This window comes from Schistocerca piceifrons, chromosome X (genome assembly GCF_021461385.2).
Source record: "Schistocerca piceifrons isolate TAMUIC-IGC-003096 chromosome X, iqSchPice1.1, whole genome shotgun sequence".
NCBI classification, from domain to species: Eukaryota; Metazoa; Arthropoda; class Insecta; order Orthoptera; family Acrididae; genus Schistocerca; species Schistocerca piceifrons.
In genome coordinates, this window is record NC_060149.1 from 831,761,029 (window position 1) to 831,782,350 (window position 21,322).

General features: G+C 43.5%; 1 protein-coding gene across 1 annotated transcript in view; it reads right to left on the minus strand.

Moving 5' to 3' along the window:
• LOC124722729 (dual specificity protein phosphatase 10) overlaps positions 1 to 21,322 on the minus strand; it is a 228,982-nt gene that overhangs the window by 2,954 nt on the left and 204,706 nt on the right. Inside the window, exon 5 of the mRNA XM_047247870.1 lies at positions 20,266 to 20,541. Coding sequence (XP_047103826.1) covers positions 20,266 to 20,541 — 276 coding nt within the window. The remainder of the gene's footprint in view (positions 1 to 20,265; positions 20,542 to 21,322) is intronic.

Consider the following 21,322-nt stretch of genomic DNA (forward strand, 5'->3'; position numbering starts at 1 on the left):
TATCTAGGAAGGTTGCTAACCTGACTCAGACGAATCTTCACGCTGGTCACTCATATTGCAATGAACTTTTAACTTTTGATGTTTTAAACAATTCTCTTTCAGTTTAAAAAACAATGAATTGGTTCAAAACAATGAGAAATTATAGTTTTACTGCAAACGCCAAAATTCACTTTAAAAAAAACTGTTAAGTTTGGATAATACACATAAAATTGACTAAAAACATGTGACACTAATGCTCATTATCTAACAACAACAAAACAATTTGCTCCTTTATTTTGGTGGTGCAGGGATCCAAGTGACAACTTGGACCCTTAGCGCTCCAAACGACTAACTACCATCAAGAGTTGGTTTAGGGGCACCTTGCTAAAAGACGATACTAATTTATTACATTTTTCTGTACATATGTAGACATTTTTCATTACAAGCTGATTTTTTTCTCCTCCATCAAAACCACATACTTTGTGGTAATATTTGTCAAATAATTTTCTTTTATGCACCCTAAATGGGCTGCTGTGAAATCACCCATCTTATAGCCAACACACTGGCGATGTTGAATAATACCAGGCACAGTAGTGCTGAACACATTCTTCACATCATCAATTAATGGATGTATCTGAACAGCAGCAAAACATATCGCCTCACATTGCACTTGGATGTTCGCAACATTTTGTTTTTTAATAATGTACAATAATTGTCATACAATTCAATAATTTAAGTGCAGTGCCACTGATGCGGTAAAATGCTCAAAGCTGGGGAAGACATTCATGTTGACATTGGCATTGTTTGGTCTGAACTCATTGGTTAATTGGCTCCCAACGTTCAATAAACTATCACACAAGTGATACCATTATATTTGCGTGAGTCGCACCATTTCTATGACATACCACTTCCTCTATTTCAAACTCCACCTGCCATAACCCAATGACAGGAGAGATGTCAACACTGACACGCTGCGAACCACAGCCACTTGAATAAAACGTTCTAATGGACAACAACGCCACATTAACTACTAGGAAACATGGTGGTTTTATATGCACGCATATAGTCCTTCCCCTCCCACAACCCTTGCTCCCACAACTGTGACTCTTGATATCCATTGTTCTGCAACTGTCGAGAACTGGAATCACAGTGCACACTGCTGCATCACGTGCAGCTGCAATGGAGAAATGACGACTCAACACAGCAATACCATGGCTGCTGTGACCTGCTGGTGCGACATGAGAGACAGTTCAGGCCCGCAAGGCTCTTCTTGGTATCAGCCAAGGTTGAGAGAAACTGAGAACCAACGACACGACATTGTACCTGTTGGGACCTGTTCATGCAACCAGAGAACAGTTGGATCTCTCACTTATCAACAACTGCTGTGCCGCACCTGCTGGAGACAAGTTCACTTGCCAGATCCTGTATGGACATCAGTTTATGTATTGCATGATTTGGAGTTAACCATATACAGAGAGGCTCAAAAGGTACACTAGAACCAAGTAGCAATCACTGTTGGCAATTTGGACGTCGTATTGATAAAGTCTACAAAATTATTTCTCCCATTCTTCAAAAGGAGCACAGATGACGTACATTAAATATTTACCTGAAGCCTGTAAGTGAGGAAGCAGAAAAATGAAGGAAATAAATCAAAAATCAAAAAATTATTTATTGAGGCATGTGTGATTTATAATACCAATATCACCAACAAGGTAGTCATTGTTCTCCATTGATAATGACAAACCAAAGCATTTGTTGGTTCGTCTCTTCTTCCTCCCTGATAGCTGCAGGGATGTTTAGCACAGTGGAGGAATACATGTTAATACTTTCCATTACCACAGATGCCTCCTCTTACACTCTAAACATCAAAGATGGCAGTGCTTCTGATGGCATGATCTTCCATTCGATCCTTCCAAATTAGCCTGCATTTGCAGTCAAATTGTAAACTCCTAGCTCAATTGCGCAATTCTGTGTCTGTGTGTGTGTGTGTGTGTGTGTGTGTGTGTCGGTTTCTCACAGGCCTGTCAGACGTCGGGCACTGAGCATCATGTGTCAGATGTCAGGGGTTAGGCAACCAGCACACCTGTTTGCATCTATGTACTATTGTTGGGAGATAATAAGGTAACACCTCCATCTGACATGCTGATACAACACATAATAACCAGTGCTGCAGTAAGATAGGTGTAAAGCCAGAGGAGAAGAAAGGCACACAATGTCACTCGCAGGTAGGCAGATACACCTACAGGAAACGATCAAGTGATCTGCAGTTTTTAAGGCTTGAGACAGAGATTAAGAGATCCGTAACATATTTTTATACTATGATACCTATGTAGTTTGTGAGTTTCTCGACGAGTTTTAGAAAAGCACTGTATGTATTCTACGTATCACAGTTCAAATTGCTCTGAGCACTATGGGACTTAACATCTGAGGTCATCAGTCCCCTAGAACGTAGAACTACTTAAACCTAACTAACCTAAGGACATCACACACATCCATGCCCGAGGCAGGATTCGAACCTGCGACCGTAGCGGTCGTGTGGTTCCAGACTGTAGAGCCAAGAACCGCTCGGCCACCCCGGCCAGCAATTATCATAGTCTTATATATTACATAGCAGCCAGGATGCATCTATTTGCATCTTTTGGTTTTAATGTTTAACAAAAGTATTATGCTGATCAAAAATGTTATTACGGAGGTGCTTCGCGAACTGAAATGGAAATCTCTGGAGGGAAGACGACGCTCATTTCGCAAGGCACTACTGCGGAAATTTAAAGAACCGGCATTTGAGGCTGATTGCAGACCGATTCTACTGCTGCCAGCGCACTGTACACTTCGTGTAAGGACCACGAAGATAATATGAGGGAAATCAGGACTCGTACGGGGGCTTTTAGACAAACGCTTTTCCCCCCACTCCGGTTTAAGTGGAAATGTTCAAATGTGTGTGAAATCTTAAGAGACTTAACTGCTAAGGTCATCAGTCCCTAAACTTACACACTACTTAACTTAAATTATCCTAAGGACAAACACACACACCCATGCCCGAGGGAGGACTCCAACCTCCGCCGGGACCAGCTGCACAGTCCATGACTGCATCGCCCTAGACCGCTCGGCTAATCCCGCGCAGCTATTATGCTGTGCTACTTGGTTTAGTGTGTGGTATCACTGACATTTCCCACACTTTTTCAACATTTAGGCATTCTTTCCATATTCGATACATAAATGTACAATTATAAATATGCTCTCACTGCTAACTAACCAGGTGTGGTTTGCTCAGCTGAACATCAAGATATTAACCCTTTAATGCCTAAATACATTTCTTCATGGAAGAAAAACATCAAAAATAATGTCGCTCTAGGCACTGGCGCTCGAGAACAGCTCCAGTTACACTTATTACAGTGGCACTGGTATGATGCGAATTCGTGACGCCTGGCGCTAAGAGGTTAATGTCTATGAGTCAACTTTCTACCCAATTCTTGCAAAATAATCTTGAGTTAGTGATCATATTAGCAACGTAGTAGTAAATTTTGGAAATTTGTGTTAAGTACTGTGGGACCAAACTGCTGAGGTCATCCATTAAAAAAAATATTCAGGTGAACTGAATTCAGGTGTTCTGAAAAGTCGTTCAAATTTTCATTGCCCTGATGCCAAACAACAAAAGTAGCATCTACATACCTGAAAACACACAGGTTTCAAGCTGCCGAAACCAAGGCACAGTCCTTGAAGTCTTCCATAAGAAAATTGGCAATAGTACGTGACAATGGGCTTCCCATTGTAACTCCATCTGTCTGCTCATAGTACTGGTCAGTGAATAAAAAGTACCCAGTGACAGTCTTACGATAATCGAGATTGAGATGTGATAGGAAGCCCGTTGCCATCTGTTATTGCCAATTTGTTAATGGGAGGCTTCGATTATTGTGCCTTGGAGACGGCAGCTTTGAAACCGGCGTGTATTTTTTTCACGTATGTAGATAATACTTCTGTTGTTTGGCGTCGATATCGATTAACTGTGCACCGGATGAGTCGTGATAATACATTACTGGCCATTAAAATTTCTACACAAAAAAAGAAATGCAGATGATAAACGGGTATTCATTCGACAAATATATTATACTAGAACTGACATGTGATTACATTTTCACGCAAGTTGGAAGTTGGGTGCATAGCTACTGAGAAATCAGTACCCAGAACAACCACCTCTGGCCGTAATAACGGCCTTGATACGCCTGGGCATTGAGTCAAACAGATCTTGGATGGCGTGTGCAGGTGCAGCTGCCCATGCAGATTCAACACGATTCCACAGATCATCAAGAGTAGTGACTGGCGTATTGTGACGAGCCAATTGCTCGGCCACCATTGACCAGACGTTTCCAATTGGTGAGAAATCTGGAGCATGTGCTGCCCAGAGCAACAGTCGAATATTTTCTGTATGCAGAAAGGCCAGTATAGGACCTGCAACATGCGGTCGTGCATTATCCTGCTGAGATGTAGGGTTTCGCAGGGATCAAATGAAGGGTAGAGCCACAGGTCGTAACACATCTGAAATGTGACGTCCACTGTTCAAAGTGGCGTCAATGCAAACATGAGGTGACCGAGACGCGTAACCAATGGCACTCCATACCATCACGCCAGGTGATACGCCGGTATGGCGATGACGAATACACACTTCCAATGTGCGTTCACCGAGATGTCGCCAAACAAGGATGCGACCATCATGATGCTGTAAACAGACCCTGGATTCATCCGAAAAAATGACGTTTTGCCATTCGTGCACCCAGGTTCGTCGTTGAGTACACCATCGGAGGCGCTCCAGTTTCTGATGCAGCGTCAAGAGTAACCGCAGCCATGGTCTCCGAGCTGATAGTCCATGCTGCTGCAAACGTCGTCGAACTGTTCGTGCAGATGTTTGTTGTCTTTCAAACGTCCCCATCTATTGACTCAGGGATCGAGACGTTGCTGCACGATCCGTTACAGCCATGCGGATAAGATGCCTGTCATCTCGACTGCTAGTGATACGAAGCCCTTGGGACCCAGCACGGCGTTCCGTATTACCCTCCTGAACCCACCGATCCCGCATTCTGCTAACAGTAACGCGAGCAGAATGTTGCGATACGATAAACCGCAATCGCGATAGGCTACAATCCGACATTTATCAAAGTCGGAAACGTATGGTACGCATTTCTCCTCCTTAACACGAGGCATCACAACAACGTTTCACCAGGCAACGCCGGTCAACTGTTGTTTGTGTGTTTGTGTATGAGAAATCGTTTGGAAACTTTCCTCATGTCAGCACGTTGTAGGTGTCGCCACCGGCGCCAACCTTGTGTGAACGTTCTGAAAAGCTAATCATTTGCATATCACAGCATCTTCCTGTCTGTTAAATTTCGCGTCTGTAGCACGCCATCTTCGTGGTGTAGCAATTTTAATGGCCAGTATCAAGGTGGCATCGAAGTCTAAAGACGTTTTGCCTTATGCCAAACAAGGTTGGTCGTGTTTTGCGCAAATACACTCCTGGAAAGGGAAAAAAGAACACATTGACACCGGTGTGTCAGACCCACCATACTTGCTCCGGACACTGCGAGAGGGCTGTACAAGCAATGATCACACGCACGGCACAGCGGACACACCAGGAACCACGGTGTTGGCCGTCGAATGGCGCTAGCTGCGCAGCATTTGTCCACCGCCGCCGTCAGTGTCAGCCAGTTTGCCGTGGCATACGGAGCTCCATCGCAGTCTTTAACACTGGTAGCATGCCGCGACAGCGTGGACGCGAACCGTATGTGCAGTTGACGGACTTTGAGCGACGGTGTATAGTGGGCATGCGGGAGGCCGGGTGGACGTAGCGCCGAATTGCTCAACACGTGGGGCGTGAGGTCTCCACAGTACATCGATGTTGTCGCCAGTGGTCGGCGGAAGGTGCACGTGCCCGTCGACCTGGGACCGGACCGCAGCGACGCACGGATGCACGCCAAGACCGTAGGATCCTACGCAGTGCCGTAGGGGACCGCACCGCCACTTCCCAGCAAATTAGGGACACTATTGCTCCTGGGGTATCGGCGAGGACCATTCGCAACCGTCTCCATGAAGCTGGGCTACGGTCCCGCACACCGTTAGGCCGTCTTCCGCTCACGCCCCAACATCGTGCAGCCCGCCTCCAGTGGTGTCGCGACAGGCGTGAATGGAGGGACGAATGGAGACGTGTCGTCTTCAGCGATGAGAGTCGCTTCTGCCTTGGGGCCAATGATGGTCGTATGCGTGTTTGGCGCCGTGCAGGTGAGCGCCACAATCAGGACTGCATACGACCGAGGCACACAGGGCCAACACCCGGCATCATGGTGTGGGGAGCGATCTCCTACACTGGCCGTACACCACTGGTGATCGTCGAGGGGACACTGAATAGTGCACGGTACATCCAAACCGTCATCGAACCCATCGTTCTACCATTCCTAGACCGGCAAGGGAACTTGCTGTTCCAACAGGACAATGCACGTCCGCATGTATCCCGTGCCACCCAACGTGCTCTAGAAGGTGTAAGTCAACTACCCTGGCCAGCAAGATCTCCGGATCTGTCCCCCATTGAGCATGTTTGGGACTGGATGAAGCGTCGTTTCACGCGGTCTGCACGTCCAGCACGAACGCTGGTCCAACTGAGGCGCCAGGTAGAAATGGCATGGCAAGCCGTTCCACAGGACTACATCCAGCATCTCTACGATCGTCTCCATGGGAGAATAGCAGCCTGCATTGCTGCGAAAGGTGGATATACACTGTACTAGTGCCGACATTGTGCATGCTCTGTTGCCTGTGTCTATGTGCCTGTGGTTCTGTCAGTGTGATCATGTGATGTATCTGACCCCAGGAATGTGTCAATAAAGTTTCCCCTTCCTGGGACAATGAATTCACGGTGTTCTTATTTCAATTTCCAGGAGTGTATGATGTAAAGTGTCGTTTTCGACCACCATCTAAGACTGGGATCCTTCTAGGTTCCGTAAAGGATTACCTCGGTTTGTGTAAGATGAGTGTCTCCCGTATTCCTTGCAGTTGTGGCTCGTCGTATGCGCTCTGTCTTCAGGCCACAAGTGACCAATTGGGACCATCCGACCGCCGTGTCATCCTCTCTCGGTCGTTATGATGGTTTTCTTTGACCGGAGCCGCTACTATTCGGTCGAGTAACTCCTCAATTGGCATCACGAGGCTGGGTGCTCCCCGAAAAATGGCAACAGCACATGGCGGTCCGGATGGTCACCCATCCAAGTGCCGGCCACTCCCGACAACGCTTAACTTCGGTTACCTGATGGGAACCGGTGCATCCACTGCGGCAAGGCCGTGTGGCTCGTCATGTGTTGGTCATAATATCAGGACTGTGGAGGACCGGTATACTGGGCTGAAAAAAATCCGCCACTGCAGAACAGTGTCTTGGCACCTGTGATCCTATGGCATACAGCAACAGAGATTATGGTCTGCACTTCCAGTTCTTGGGATAGTGTTACCAAGGAAGCAGTTTAAATTAAATTAGCAGGTGACCATATACATAGAGATGGTGGCTTTTGTTTAAATTCTGCATGGAATTCAGCTCTCTCCATTGCCAAAAAAAAACAAGAAAGACAGTGTTTATGCTATCTCACCTGTGATTTATTAATTTCACTATCGATAGCTTCTGACACTGGTCATCTTTGGTTTGTGATGGTGATAGTGTCTACAGCGTGCGCGCGCGCCCTTGTGTGTGTGTGTTTTTTCTCCGAAAACCGAAGTTTTAAATGCCTTGCAAAGTGCTTACTTGGTGCAGTCATGCCTCGAAAACGACAGGGCGTGCTCCAGTCGAAATATCAGCGGCTGTCGCCGACGTCATCTGCCTGCATTCCTGTAAGTTATGTGAATAGCTCAATGTTTCGCTCTTAATTTCTTCTGCCACAAAGAATTTGACATGTTAAAGCTTAGTCTAGTGAAATGTAGAGTTTGTGATAGCAAGGCCTCCATTATTTCAAATGTCAAAATTCTTCCATATGTTTAATGTTTGATGCCCTTTCCGGATCATCTAAAATTATAGCAAATGTGCTTTCCAAGCTTTCAAAATTTCATACTTATATTTCAAAAATCTTGATACTAGCTTGGCAGCTGAACATATTTTCAGTCACAAAGGGCTCTTTCTGGAAGAATGATGTGCAGTCACTTTGCTCTAAATTGCATTCTTCTTACAGTTATACAGTAAGTGTCCCAAAATATTAAATTTTTACTGTATACTTGCGTGGTTTATTAGAGAAGTTTTAAATCTCGTATTTAGGAAATTGTTCACACAGGAGAATCGTACAGACATACTGTCGTTTGGCCATCGCACAGAGTCCCGTATGAATGGCACACAAGGAATCGTCCTCGGCACACAGAAACAGCTGATATAGTTCAAAAACAAATAAGTCGCCAGGTCCGGGCAGAATTCCAATTCCGTTTTACAAACAGTACTCTACGGCACTGGTCCCTTGCTTAGCTTGCATTTATTGCTAATCTCTCACCCAGCGCAAAGCCCAAACGACTGGAAAAAAGCGCAGGTGACTCCTGTATGTGAGAAGGGTAAAAGAACGGACGCGCAAAATTACAGACCAATATCTTTTACATCTGTTTGCTACAGAATTCTAGAACATATTCTGAGTTTCGAGTATCACAAATTTCTTTGAGAGTGAAAGAGCTTACGTCCATGAATCAGTATGGTATTGAAAGCATCGCTCATGCGAAACTCAGCTTGTCCTTTTTTCACATGATATACTGCGAAGTATGGATGAAGGGGAACAGGCAGTTCCCGTATTTCTAGATTTTCGAGAAGCATTTGACAGAGTGCCCCACTGCATGCTGTTAACGAACATTCCCAGAAAGAAGAGTGGCACGAAGAATTCCTAAATAATAGAACTCGACGGAAAGTGTTCATCAGAGACAAGGGCATCGTCAGCTGTGCCCCAGGGAAGTGTGATAGGTCATCTAATAGTTTCAATATGCATAAATTTTCTGGTAGATAGAGTGGGCAGCAATCTGCAGTTGTTTGCTGATAATGCTGTGGTGTACAGGAAAGTGTCGAGGTTGAGTCACTACAGGGAGATATGAAATGAATTAGACAAACTTTGTAGCTGGTGTAATGAATGGTACTAGCTCTAAATGTAGAAAAATGTAAGTTAATGCGGATGAGTAGGAAAAACAATCCGTAATATTGTGAGTATTATGGTAGGGAAGGCAAGTGGTTGACTTTAGTTGACTGGGAAAATTACAGGAAAGTGTGGTTCATCTGTAGAGGAGACAACATATAGGATGCTAATGCGACCTATTCTTGAGTAGTGCTCGAGTGTCTGGGACCCGCACAACGTCGCATTTAAGGGAGACAGCGAAGCAATTCAGAGGCGGGGTTCTACATTTACTACCAGTAAGTTCAAACAACTTTCAGATGTTATATGGATGTTTCGGGATCTCAAGTGGGAATCCGAAGGTGACGTTGTTTTAGAGGAACACTTGAGAAAATTTAGACAACCGGCATTTAAAGCTGACTGGAGGACGATTCTACTGCTGTAAACGTATCTTTTGCATAAGAACCACGAAGATGATACCTGAAATTAGGACTCATACAGCGGCATATGAAAGTAAATTTTCTCTCTCTGTATTAGCGAGTAGAAAAGGAAAGGAAATAACCAGTAGTAGTTGTAGTAGTAGTACAGTGGTTTGCTCAGTATGCAGACGCAGATGCAGGTTGAGTGGTTGTTAGAGTTAAAAGGACCAAACTGTGAGGTCGTCAGTCCCTTCATCGTATCTGTAAAGACCCACGAATAAGAAGAAGGATACGAAAGTCAAATCCTGGGAAGCCCGATTGTAAACAAGATACGATAACACAGAGATAAAATCATGGAGATGTAAGAGGTGAGTGAGAGGGCTAAGCTGGACGAGCCGCTCTGGCCACGAGGCAGTTGGAGGTCCATGGAGCGTGGTATGAGGTGGAAGACACACCTTCTGCATCCCAGCACCATCATGTCACCATCCGCCACCCCAAGAAAACGAGCAGCATAGACAATACGATAAAATTTTAAGAAAGATCAAACACTAAAAACGACAAACATAAAAGAACAAGAATAATAAAAAGATGGGAAGGGTATGGGCCAGACGTGACCATCGAGCAAGAGCCATCATGGGACCCCTGGGCCAGAAAAGTCAGTAAGTTCAAAGAACCTGACCTAGCAGAGACGAGTAGAAACAGTTGATGGCATAGAGTTGACTGAACGTCCAGTTCTGGGACCACCATTTCTAAAATCGGCATCCCGCTAGCCACCTTGGCCAAGTGGTCAGCATGTTCATTCCCTAGGTTTTCACATGTCCAGGAGTCCAAACAAGGACGACTGGCTCTCTAGCTTAATGGAGGTCAGAAAGAAGATCCTGAATCGTCGTGACTAAAGAGTGACGGGGGTAGCACTGGTCTATAGCCTGAAGGCTGTGCAGGGAGTCGCTGCAGATTAGAAGTATCTTGTCAGTGCACGAAAAAGCATGACTAAGGACTTGTTTGATGGCTATCAATTCACCAGTGAAGACACTGCGTCCATTTGGTAAGGAGCGAAGTTTACTGCAACTTGCATATGTGTATGCAAACCAGTTCCTCCACCAATTGTTGAGCCATCAGTGTAGATCTTTCCCGAACCTCAGATTGCATGAAGGACAGCCAGGAACAGTTGGCTAAACACTGTGGATCAACTGAATCTTGCAGTCTGAAGTATAAATCAAGTTCGAGGTACACGCCATGATGATGTACGTGATTGCTCTATAACGAAAGGCAACAGTGGGGCAGTTTGAGTTCAGAGCAAAGACGTAGTTGGACTGCAGTTGTGACTCTAGTTCTGGGTCTCTGTTGTGGGAACTGGACCTCCCTGATAAGAAAAACGGCATGATAGTTTGGATGCTTGGGGGAGCTGATAACATGTATAGCATAATAAACTGAGTAGCTGTTGTTGGCACCTGATCTGTAGTGAAGGGACCCCAGCCTCCACAAGTAGGCTGTTCACAGGGCTAGTTCGAAAGGCTCCTGTTGGAAGTCTAACACCACAATGGTGTATTGGGTCCAGTGACCGCAATGCTGAGGGCGATACCGAACCATATGACATACTCCCGTAACCAAGATGGTACAAGATCAGGGTTTTGTAAACCTGCAGAAGGGTAGTGCAGTCTGCATCCCCAGCTGGTGTTACTGAGACAGCAAAGTGTATTAAGGTGTAGCCAGCACCTTTGCTTAAGTTAGAGCAGATGGGGAAGCCACATCAGCCAGGCATTTAAGGCCAGTCCCAAGAAGCATTAAGTCAACACTACATTGAGCAACTGGTCATCGAGTAAAGTTTGGTTGTGAATGAACAGTAGGATGGTGACAGAAGAGCATGATGCGAGCCTTTCCAGTAGAAAACTAAGAGCCACAGGTGAGGGACCATAACTGTGCCTTTTGAATGGCACCATGCAGTTGCGTTCTGGAATACCCACACTAGATGAGCAATAGTAAAAGCAAAAAATTGTCAGTGTTCAAGGAGGGTGTTAATGAAGACACCACACACTTGCTGCAAGACCATTGATGGCTACTGAAAAGAGGGGGCACTTAATGTAGGATCGTGTGGGACCACACTCTCTTCGATTTGGAGGATACTGTGGGAAGTACTGTCAAGAACCTGGAAAGTATGATGTGACAAGTTCTGGACAAAATTCGAAGCAGGCCCTGGAGATCCCACTCATGTAATGTGCAAGGATGTGGCATCGTCATGTGATGTCATAAGCCTTTTGCAGGTCATAAAAAGACATCAATAACTTGATGTTGTCAGTCGAAAGCCGTTTGGATGGCAGACAACAGGCAAACCAAATTATCAGCAGTGGAATAGCCTTGGTGAAAACCACCCTGCGACAGAGTCAGAAGACGATGTATATAACATCGTAGATCAGTCTTAGCATAATTAGTTATGAGCGACAACATAGCTCACGAGATATTCACTTCTAAAAGCATACTACATCTCCACTGCAGGAACCTCAGTAGTCTCACAAGACCGCACTCCGAAGTATTTCTATCTCTCGCAACCACGCGCAAACCGCTCCACTCTCAAAGTCCTTACGCCGACTCCACGAGCTAAGACTGATCTACGATGTAATATACATCGTCTTCTGACTCTGTCACAGGGTGGTTTTCACCAAGGCTGTTCCACTGCTGATAATTTGGTTTGCCTGTTGTCTGCCATCCAAACGGCTTTCGACTGACTTTTTGAAAAATCTCTTATAGGGAAATGTACCACCACATGTGATAATTTGGAAGGAAACTGCAGATGTTTCCTTGGTTGTGTAACACACAAGGATTAATTACAGGAGTTATTTAATGTTACAATGTACTGAAATGTGGGCAGAGGGAAAGCCACTGCCCTGTCTAACGAGGTGTACAAGACACTAGACCTCAACACCACAGCAGCATTCTCTAGTTATCTTAAGGTGTCTGCCAGAATGGGAGGTATCCTCCAAATATTGTCCTGAGCACTGGTCCATTACCAAACTACTCATTACTATACTTTCTTTCACTAACATTTAATGTTGTGAACTTGCCAATACACACAGTGAAACTGACTTGATCAGATATGCTGAATTTTGCAGAGAATCAGGTTTTGACCAGGTCACCAGGAGCATCACACGAAGCACCTTTGCTACAACTTTAATCCCTCCCATTATGGCAAATTTAGACATTCTAGCATTTTGAAAAATGTTATGGAACTTCATCCATACCTACTGAATTAGCACAATCAACTGGAATTAGGATTTTTCTTTGTCTTCAGTGCTAACTATTTCATCATTTGGGATATGACTTGAAAGTTTTGTTTTAAGAGTGTAGGAAATTTCTAACTCAAAACAGACACCATGAAAATGACAAATGGGAAGATACCACACCTCTCTTCTTCCCCTCCCCCCCCGCTTTTTTTAAAGTGAACCCTCTGGTGGGAAGTGTGCATAGAGGGTTATCTTCTGATTCATCTCACATTTTATTCAAACATACACTTTTGCATCATCCTGATGCTAACAGTTGACACAATGGTAAATTTTGCACCCTTTTATCTTCAGAAACTCCAAAGCACTTGTTATTTTAAATGTACTGCACACTAAATTTTACACACTAAGATGTACAGTATAGACCTATACAGTCATCTAAGCCAGAAATGTGTGAACCATCTCACCTGTTTGGCTGTATTGGAAATGTAAGGTATTTATAGTGAGTGCAGAGTCCATGAGCCAAGAGCATGATAGCATCTTCATGAACAAAGCAGAAAGCCCTCACTGAGCAACCCAACATTACAGTTAACCTTTAGTGGAGTGTGCACCAAATTTGTTTTTGTGCCAAACATAAGCAGCAACAAGGAGTAACACTCTAATTTCACAAACTCTTACGAAGTCTTGCATCCTGAAGTAAGGTTTCCTTCTCTAATGATGTCAGCTCTCAAATCTTTGTTTCAGTTCAGCAAGAAGCCAATTTCTCACTTTTACAAAAATACAAATTTTTATGCGCTATACTGTTGTGTTGACTGCTGCACACAGGCAGCCTCATGGATGTGTGTCTAATATTGATGTCGTATGAGCAGCAGCTTGTCATTTCCATCAAATGTCAGACTGGTGTATAGAAACAAGCCAAACAATGTGTGCATTTTGTTATGGTAGGGGGTTATTTAGGGATAAAGAAATTAATCAGCATTTCCATAGTGTTACGAATAATGCCAGGAGTATTGTTCTTTCAGGGGTCTTATATAACTATTTTATATGTAGCAGCTTATTTCTAAAGTATTTTTAGCCTTCAATTCAAGTACGGTCATGATAGAATACACTTCAGAATATGCTTGCTTAGAACACTAGCTATGACTTCAATCTAGCATTGTTAAATCACCCACACAATGAGAAAAATGTAGCAATGAACATGAGATACATGGCATCAGGCATATGTCAAGTTACTGCACAATGTCATTTTAGATACATTTCAACAAATGGCAACTAAGCAATGGGAGAATTGATACATGGCAGACAATGGGACACAACCGATAGTTGAGCCTACTCTTTCTACCCTAGTATAAGAGTGGATGAACTTCAAATACATAAATCCAACACATGGAATTGCGCACTTCCTCAAGTTCCATGACCCACATCCTGTTCATCTCCACGGGTCTGGCCTAAAAGACACTTGTGCCTGTTGTGAGAATGGCACACCTGAACACTTATCTACTATGCCTTACGGCAAGAAGGGTTTAGGGACCCAGGATCAACAGTTAATACACAGACAAGCTGACTAACTCACAGATGAAGTATCTTGAGCACTACATGCAGCATATGAACAGGAGTGACCATATGCTAGAGTAAGACTGGCTCCATATCAGACTAATCAGCAGTACATAGTGTACAACACAGAAGCACATGGAATCTGATGCTATATCCCACACAAAGTGGAGGAGATAAATATACGAACATAGCAAAAGCACGCAATGGTTCAACACTAAATCAAATCAGTCAGATAATTTAACTATGTAGCTGTTTTACCATTTTGCAACACACAGTATCTGAAGATGCGACGTTTCTTTTGCTGCCTCGGGTGTGATAGGCTTTAAGTTTTCCCGAGTTCATCCACGCGACTGAGCTTACCGACATTTAAAATTGTCTGACTATTTTCACTGTTACTGTTTGGAGACTATTGTATTAATTAGGTTCCAATTTAAGTATCATCACTGTCAAGACGACAGATGTAACCATACACTCACAAGGTATAATGGAAGGGACCATCACATATCTCAGCCAGAATGCCATCTCATTTTTTCTATTAATTTCAAATTTAACTACAGCCACAACCTATTGTCTATCTTATCAAAGCTAGCAACAAGTTTTGTTTCAACTGTGTATATGCATTTGTACTTCAGAATTTGTTTTATCCTTTTGTAAAATTGTAAACAAAAATGTACTGATAAAGCTGACTCGTACAAGTGTAAGACCAAAATGTATGACCTATGTAACAGGCAGCATGTCTACTCAAGATATTAAGAGATGTGTACCATGTTCACAGAAATTTAACAAAATTCTTCTTCCTTCCACTGATGATGCAAATGAACTCGTCTGAAATCAAGACAGTAAAAACCATTTCCCACTACCTTATGTTGAAATTGCATTCAATGATGCAACACCTCTTCTCCACTAATGTGGCAGTGTGAAGCAAACAGTATACCTATTACTTGTGTCATTGTCACGCCTTTGGTTTGTACGTTCACAGTACCATTTTCAGCAGCTTTTATGTTATGGCACATCCAGCTTAAGTATTGCAGCTGAGTTTTGTTCTTAGTGAAGTTGCAGATGCAATGAACAGTTCTACCGACTTCTACACTTCTACAAATTACATTTGTATTTGAAAGCCTCGCATATTACGTTAAGTGATAGGTGTGCAAGTTGTGCTAATAATTGAAGGGCATGTTTTCAGCATAGTAGATTGCTTCAGTAGATCGATTTCCAGAGTTTCAACAACAATGATCCATGTGATATGAAAGAATGAAAAAACAGACATCCACATCACATACAAATAGTATCAACACAGGTATTTGATGTTAAAGCAAGTTATGTGTAGTAATTCCTTGTTATTTGTAGTCCTAAAACTGTGGTGTCACCGCCAGACACCACACATGCTAGGTGGTAGCCTTTAAATCAGCCACGGTCCATTAGTATACGTCGGACCTGCGTGTCGCCACTATCAGTGATTAGCAGACCGAGCGCCACCACACGGCAGGTCTAGAGAGACCTACTAGCACTCGCCCCAGTTGTACAGCCGACGTTGCTAGGAAAGGTTGACTGAGAATTACGCTCTCAATTGCCGAGACGACAGTTAGCATAGCCTTCAGCTACGTCCATTGCTACGACCTAGCAAGGCACCATTTATCCTTTGCTATGTATCTAATGTAGCATGTACAGTAACAAGACCAATGTTCACCAATTGTGGATTAAAGTTAAGTATTCCAGCCGCTACGTACTTTTGTTTATAGCATTCATTACGTATCCTGTTTCAGACCTCACACCAGCCTGCGTGAGTTTAAGCGCGTGCCTTTCGGTTACCCGTCACTGGATTGGCTGTCTTGCCAGTCCACTACAAAAACATCTGTCGGAATTCTAGTATATAGAAAGACTATGATGAAAGTGAGTTGTTACTGCCTAAGGAAGGCAAGCTGGGATGTTCCATGTGTACAGATGTGCAGAGTATACAAGTGAGCAATGACGAGGGAAGTACATTTCTAATGAATGGGGTATTATTTTGGTGCTCATTTTGTGAAAGTGAACAAGCTCTGTTAACCGAGAAAAAATTCTTAAATATAAGAATTTAAGTCCACTTAAGCAGGCAAGGAGAAAATTTTCTAGAAAACCTGTAAGCTGAGATATTTGGAAGAATTAGGAAAATGTTTTGCAAAGCACATTTTATAACAAAGAAGAAACCATATTTAGACTTCCATGAGCTTTTGGATTTGCAAATTTAAAATAGTCTCCACATGGACAAAATGATTCCCAGTAAGTTCAATTATGCCAAACTCAAGGTCTGCATTGTGGACACTATAAGGAAGCAGCTCTTCATCTAACACCAACAAAATTTATGAGTTTACATTTGGGACTTTGCAATAACTTAATGGTGTATTTAAGGTCAAATTGGTGACTAATGTCAATACCCTTGTCTTGGGTATCACTGACAAACATACGCAGAAACAGAAAAAGAGCTTTAATAATGTGTCATAGCATGGTTTTTCAAGTTATTTGAATGACTTGAGCAAACAGTGATAGTGCTGATGTTACAAAGGAATTCAGTTCTTGCAGAGTAACTGAAGGTCAGGTACAAAACCAATTCATATGGCAGTATCTGTGCCACCAAATTTAATTAGCAGTTGCCAATGAAATTTAGGAGGTTCCTGTTGCAAACCAAGCTTTATAGTAAGCAGTATGCATTGTACAAACAATACCCAAAGAACCTTGACTCATTGTTGGCTACAAGTTAAGTAAACATATCTTCAGCATTCTTAGTGCACTGTGTGGCCTCAAGCTTTGGAGCAGTGCAAACAGTGTGACATCCTGCCAGGCTCTCAATGCTCATTTTTGTTGGTGTTTTACTGATCAGTCTATAAAATCAAATGTAAGCAAGGGCTGAAAGGACTGTAGGACATTATCAAACCTCAAGTTTGTGTGCAACATCAATAAGAGTCACTGAACAATTTAAGGAAATGCCAAGTGCTTGCATAAATTAAACAAAGCTATTCCAAAATGGACATTCAAAGACATGTCGCTGGTTCCCAGAAGGTAATCAAGACCACCCAGATTAGTAGCAAACAGTTTTATCAGCATTAGTGACAATTTTTGGTGAAGCCTAATTTCTAGTGGCATTAGTTCAAATTCTTCATGTACAAGTGATTCTGGACACTTAAAATCAGCCCTGACACTGGACACACACAAGGGGAACACTAAGAAAAATGTTTACTCTTTCTTTCATTACCAAATGTAGTAAGAAGGTTTAATGCACTATGTTGTCAACAGGAGAGAACATTCCTGAAACAAGTGTTGGCACACTCCCACTGAGCACACTAGACAGAGGCTTCATGCCTGATTAATTATGACATTGTGGAATTTACTTTCTACCTCTTGATTAATCTTTGAGACATCTGCATCTGTGTAAACAGAAGGGTAGCCTCAAAGTAAGGATCAAAACTCGCATGCCTGCCGAGAACAGTGAATGCAATGTGCAGCTGTCTCAGTGATACTTAAACATGTCTTCTTTAGGTCAAATTCAACACTGGTAGTAAGTGATGGTTGTTAAACACACACTGGCATGAATATTTACACGACCTGAAGTTCAACGGAGTAACACTAAGAACTGTACATTACCTTGTACATTCAGACATTTAATGCAAAAATCAATCTTCCTTTTTAAAATGAGCCCACATTCTGAAGTAACAGGATATTGCTGAATGATCAGATGCACAACAAACAAAATTAAATGCTTTCAGTATTTTCATGTGCTGGAAGTCAAACCACTGGAAGTTGCTGTGGAAACTTACCTGTTCATTTGATATCATAATGCAGAAAAGCATCAAACTTATGTGAAGCCTTCTACTAAAATGCATTTTGAAATGTTTGTCATGTAAAAGTAAACAATGTGATACTCAAGATACTAGGGGAACCACAATGAAAATTCCATGTACATAATTTTTTTTGTAAAATAGGAATGGGAAGTGAAACATTTAAGTAATAAGCCCCAGTAAGATCAAATTACTTTATATTTCAATTAACATTTATAAACATTTCTCCACTGGAATGACGACCATGCAGACACAGCTAATCAACTTCCAAATATAAATACACTGTACAGCAGATCTTATCACTCAGCTGACAGATGAAGGCACAAAATCAGTTTTAACAAAATATGTGCATCTATTTTCAATGAAAAATACTGAATCTTGGATTAATTGTGGCAATACAATGAAGCATACACATTTGATGGTAAAAGAAGAGTTACACACCTCACTAAATAAATGATTCCTACATACAAGGCTTATTACATAGCATATCACTCTGAACATCTTCAGAACTTTTACACCAAAGGTTTCAGTAATACACCCAATAGTGGATCCACAGAATGCATTCACACCACAGGAAGTTTATTATGGCATAAGCCAAATGAAAAATGTTCGATACATTTTAAAGCCTACAGCAACGCTGACAAATCTGCAGTCACATCACGGACAAAGTCACTTAATAACCCAAAAGGTCAGAATATTCTAACTATGTTACAGTGCTTAAATAAACTCTTCCGCAGCCTAAGTACAGTTTAACCTTATGGGAAATACAGTCCAGACAAACCATTCTGAGCTATTTTTGATATAGCTCCAAAGGCGTTCATTTGTAAGTAAATAAGTTCCCATTCGTCAAAATTCAGAATAAAAATGCATTCTTTTCAGTCACGCACAATAACATTACTTTCAGCACAAAGCAGTTACATTACTCTACAACAATATATTCGAGTGAAATCGTGAAGTTATACAACTCACTGTAGCGTGACTAAGTAACGTCTGTAGAAAAATGCTAGAGCTCAAGAGGTACAGCCACAGCCACACTTGCGGAGGACGCCCGTGTCCGATTCGGCACTATATTGAGGCATACTTTTGTAAATATTCTGAAGTACGTGTATATGACATTCGCTGGTCATATATCAATTTTCTGTTTGTCAATAAATATGGCTACAACAAAATTGAAGCAAAAATGAAGGATAACAGCAATCTGAAGTACAGGATCCTCTGGTCCAGTCTTTACGGCAGTAATACGAATCACTGTGACACTATTACTATCTCACCATAACAGTTTTTCGCAAACCACTGCCGTTCTATAGCCCCACAGAATCTCCACGGTGTCCTCTTACAATACACAGGGTGGCAAACATGTGGCTCTGACAACCCGTTACAGGGGTTTAGAAGTATTGAGGAACTGCAAAAGAAATGTTCTGTTAGAACAGAAGGGTACAGACATTTTCAGGCCAAAGACAGACATTCCACACATCCTCACGTCCAGCACAAACACTAGACGGTAATCTGAATACGGGAATCTACAGAGCTTATTGTGAATCTTTCAAACACAGCTATTACAAAACTAACACTTCGTCTACAAACCTAGATTTGCCAGTAGATGCGCTTTCGAGAAGAGCTGTCGAACTAAATAGCACAATGAAAACTTTGTGGGGAAAGTAAAAGTTTCGGAATATTAAAGCTCTAAAGGTCCGACACGTATTTCCAGGGTGGAGCAGGTCTCCACGACACTTCACAAGAGCATTGCACAGCGTCAGTACGCGCGATCTTTACAGCTCACGTCCAGCTTCTTCATGGCTACACATACACCTTGTACTTACACAACTCTGTGGAGAGCGTTCGAGTAGGCAGAAAACGGCCACTAGCACTGGCGGAGATAGAATCTCTAACCGCGTCCCGCCGCACCGCGCACGCCCCCCTACACACACACACACACACACACACACACACACACACACACACACACACACAGTTTGTAAACACAGCCTTTTTTCTCATGACAGGAAACGACTAGATTAAAAAACCACACGGTGGCTCCGGTGCGGGCGGAGACGTGGCGATGGTGTTCAGGCGACGCACGCAGGCTTGTGGCGGCTCCAGGGCGGCTCTGCGGCTGCCGGCGCGGGCGACGGTGCGGCGGCGATGGCGGCAGTGGGGGCGGGGGCGGCTGCGGGGGCGGCTTGCTCCTGTGCCGGCTCCGCGGCCAGCCCCGCGGCGGGGCCCGCCTCCGGCGTCTTGGCGGCGGCGGCCGGCGACGACCGCTGACTCAGGCACTGCTCCAGCTCCACCAGCTGGCCCATGAAGTTGAGGTTGGGCGAGATGATGGGCCGGGCCGACTTGACCAGCTTGTACGCGTCCACCATGCTCAGCAGCTTGTGCTTCATGATGTAGGCGATGGCGATGGTGGCGGAGCGCGAGATGCCGGCCTGGCAGTGTACCAGCACGCTCGTGCCCGTCTTGCGCGCCTCCTCTGCAACAGTATTGTGTTCCTCACAACGTGCACCGTATCAATTTCAAAACGTCAAATCGTCAGACCCCAAGTTGCGTGCATGTAACAGAAAGTGAACGAGTGCTATGTTTAATACATCTACATGATCACTCTGCAATTCACATTTAAGTGCTTGGCAGAGGGTTCATCGAACCACAATCATACCATCTATACCATTCCACTAACAGCGCACGGGAAAAACGAACACCTAAACCTTTCTGTTCGAGCTCTAATTTCTCTTATTTTATTTTGATGATCATTCCTACCTATGTAGGTTGGGCTCAACAAAGTACAGGGTGGTCAAAAAGTCGGTATAAATTTGAAAACAAACCACGGAATAATGTAGATAGAGGTAAAAATTGACACACATGCTTGGAGTTACATGGGGTTTTATTAGGACCAAAAAGTTCACAAAATGTCAGATGGCGCTGGACAGCGAAACGTCAGTAACTGCTACCGTGACGGGTGAGGTACGCCGATATGTTCTAGAATCACATTCTCAGCCTGGCTCATAAACACCTGCTGGAACGTACGATGTTCATGCAGGATGGCGCTCCACCCCATATTGCTAGACGCGTGAAAGCTCTCTTGCGCGCGTCGTTTGGTGATGATCGTGTGCTCAGCCACCACTTTCGTCATGCTTGGCCTCCCAGGTCCCCAGACCTCAGTCCGTGCGATTATTAGCTTTGGGGTTACCTGAAGTCTGAAGTGTATCGTGATCGACCGACATCTCTAGGGATGCTGAAAGACAACATCCGATGCC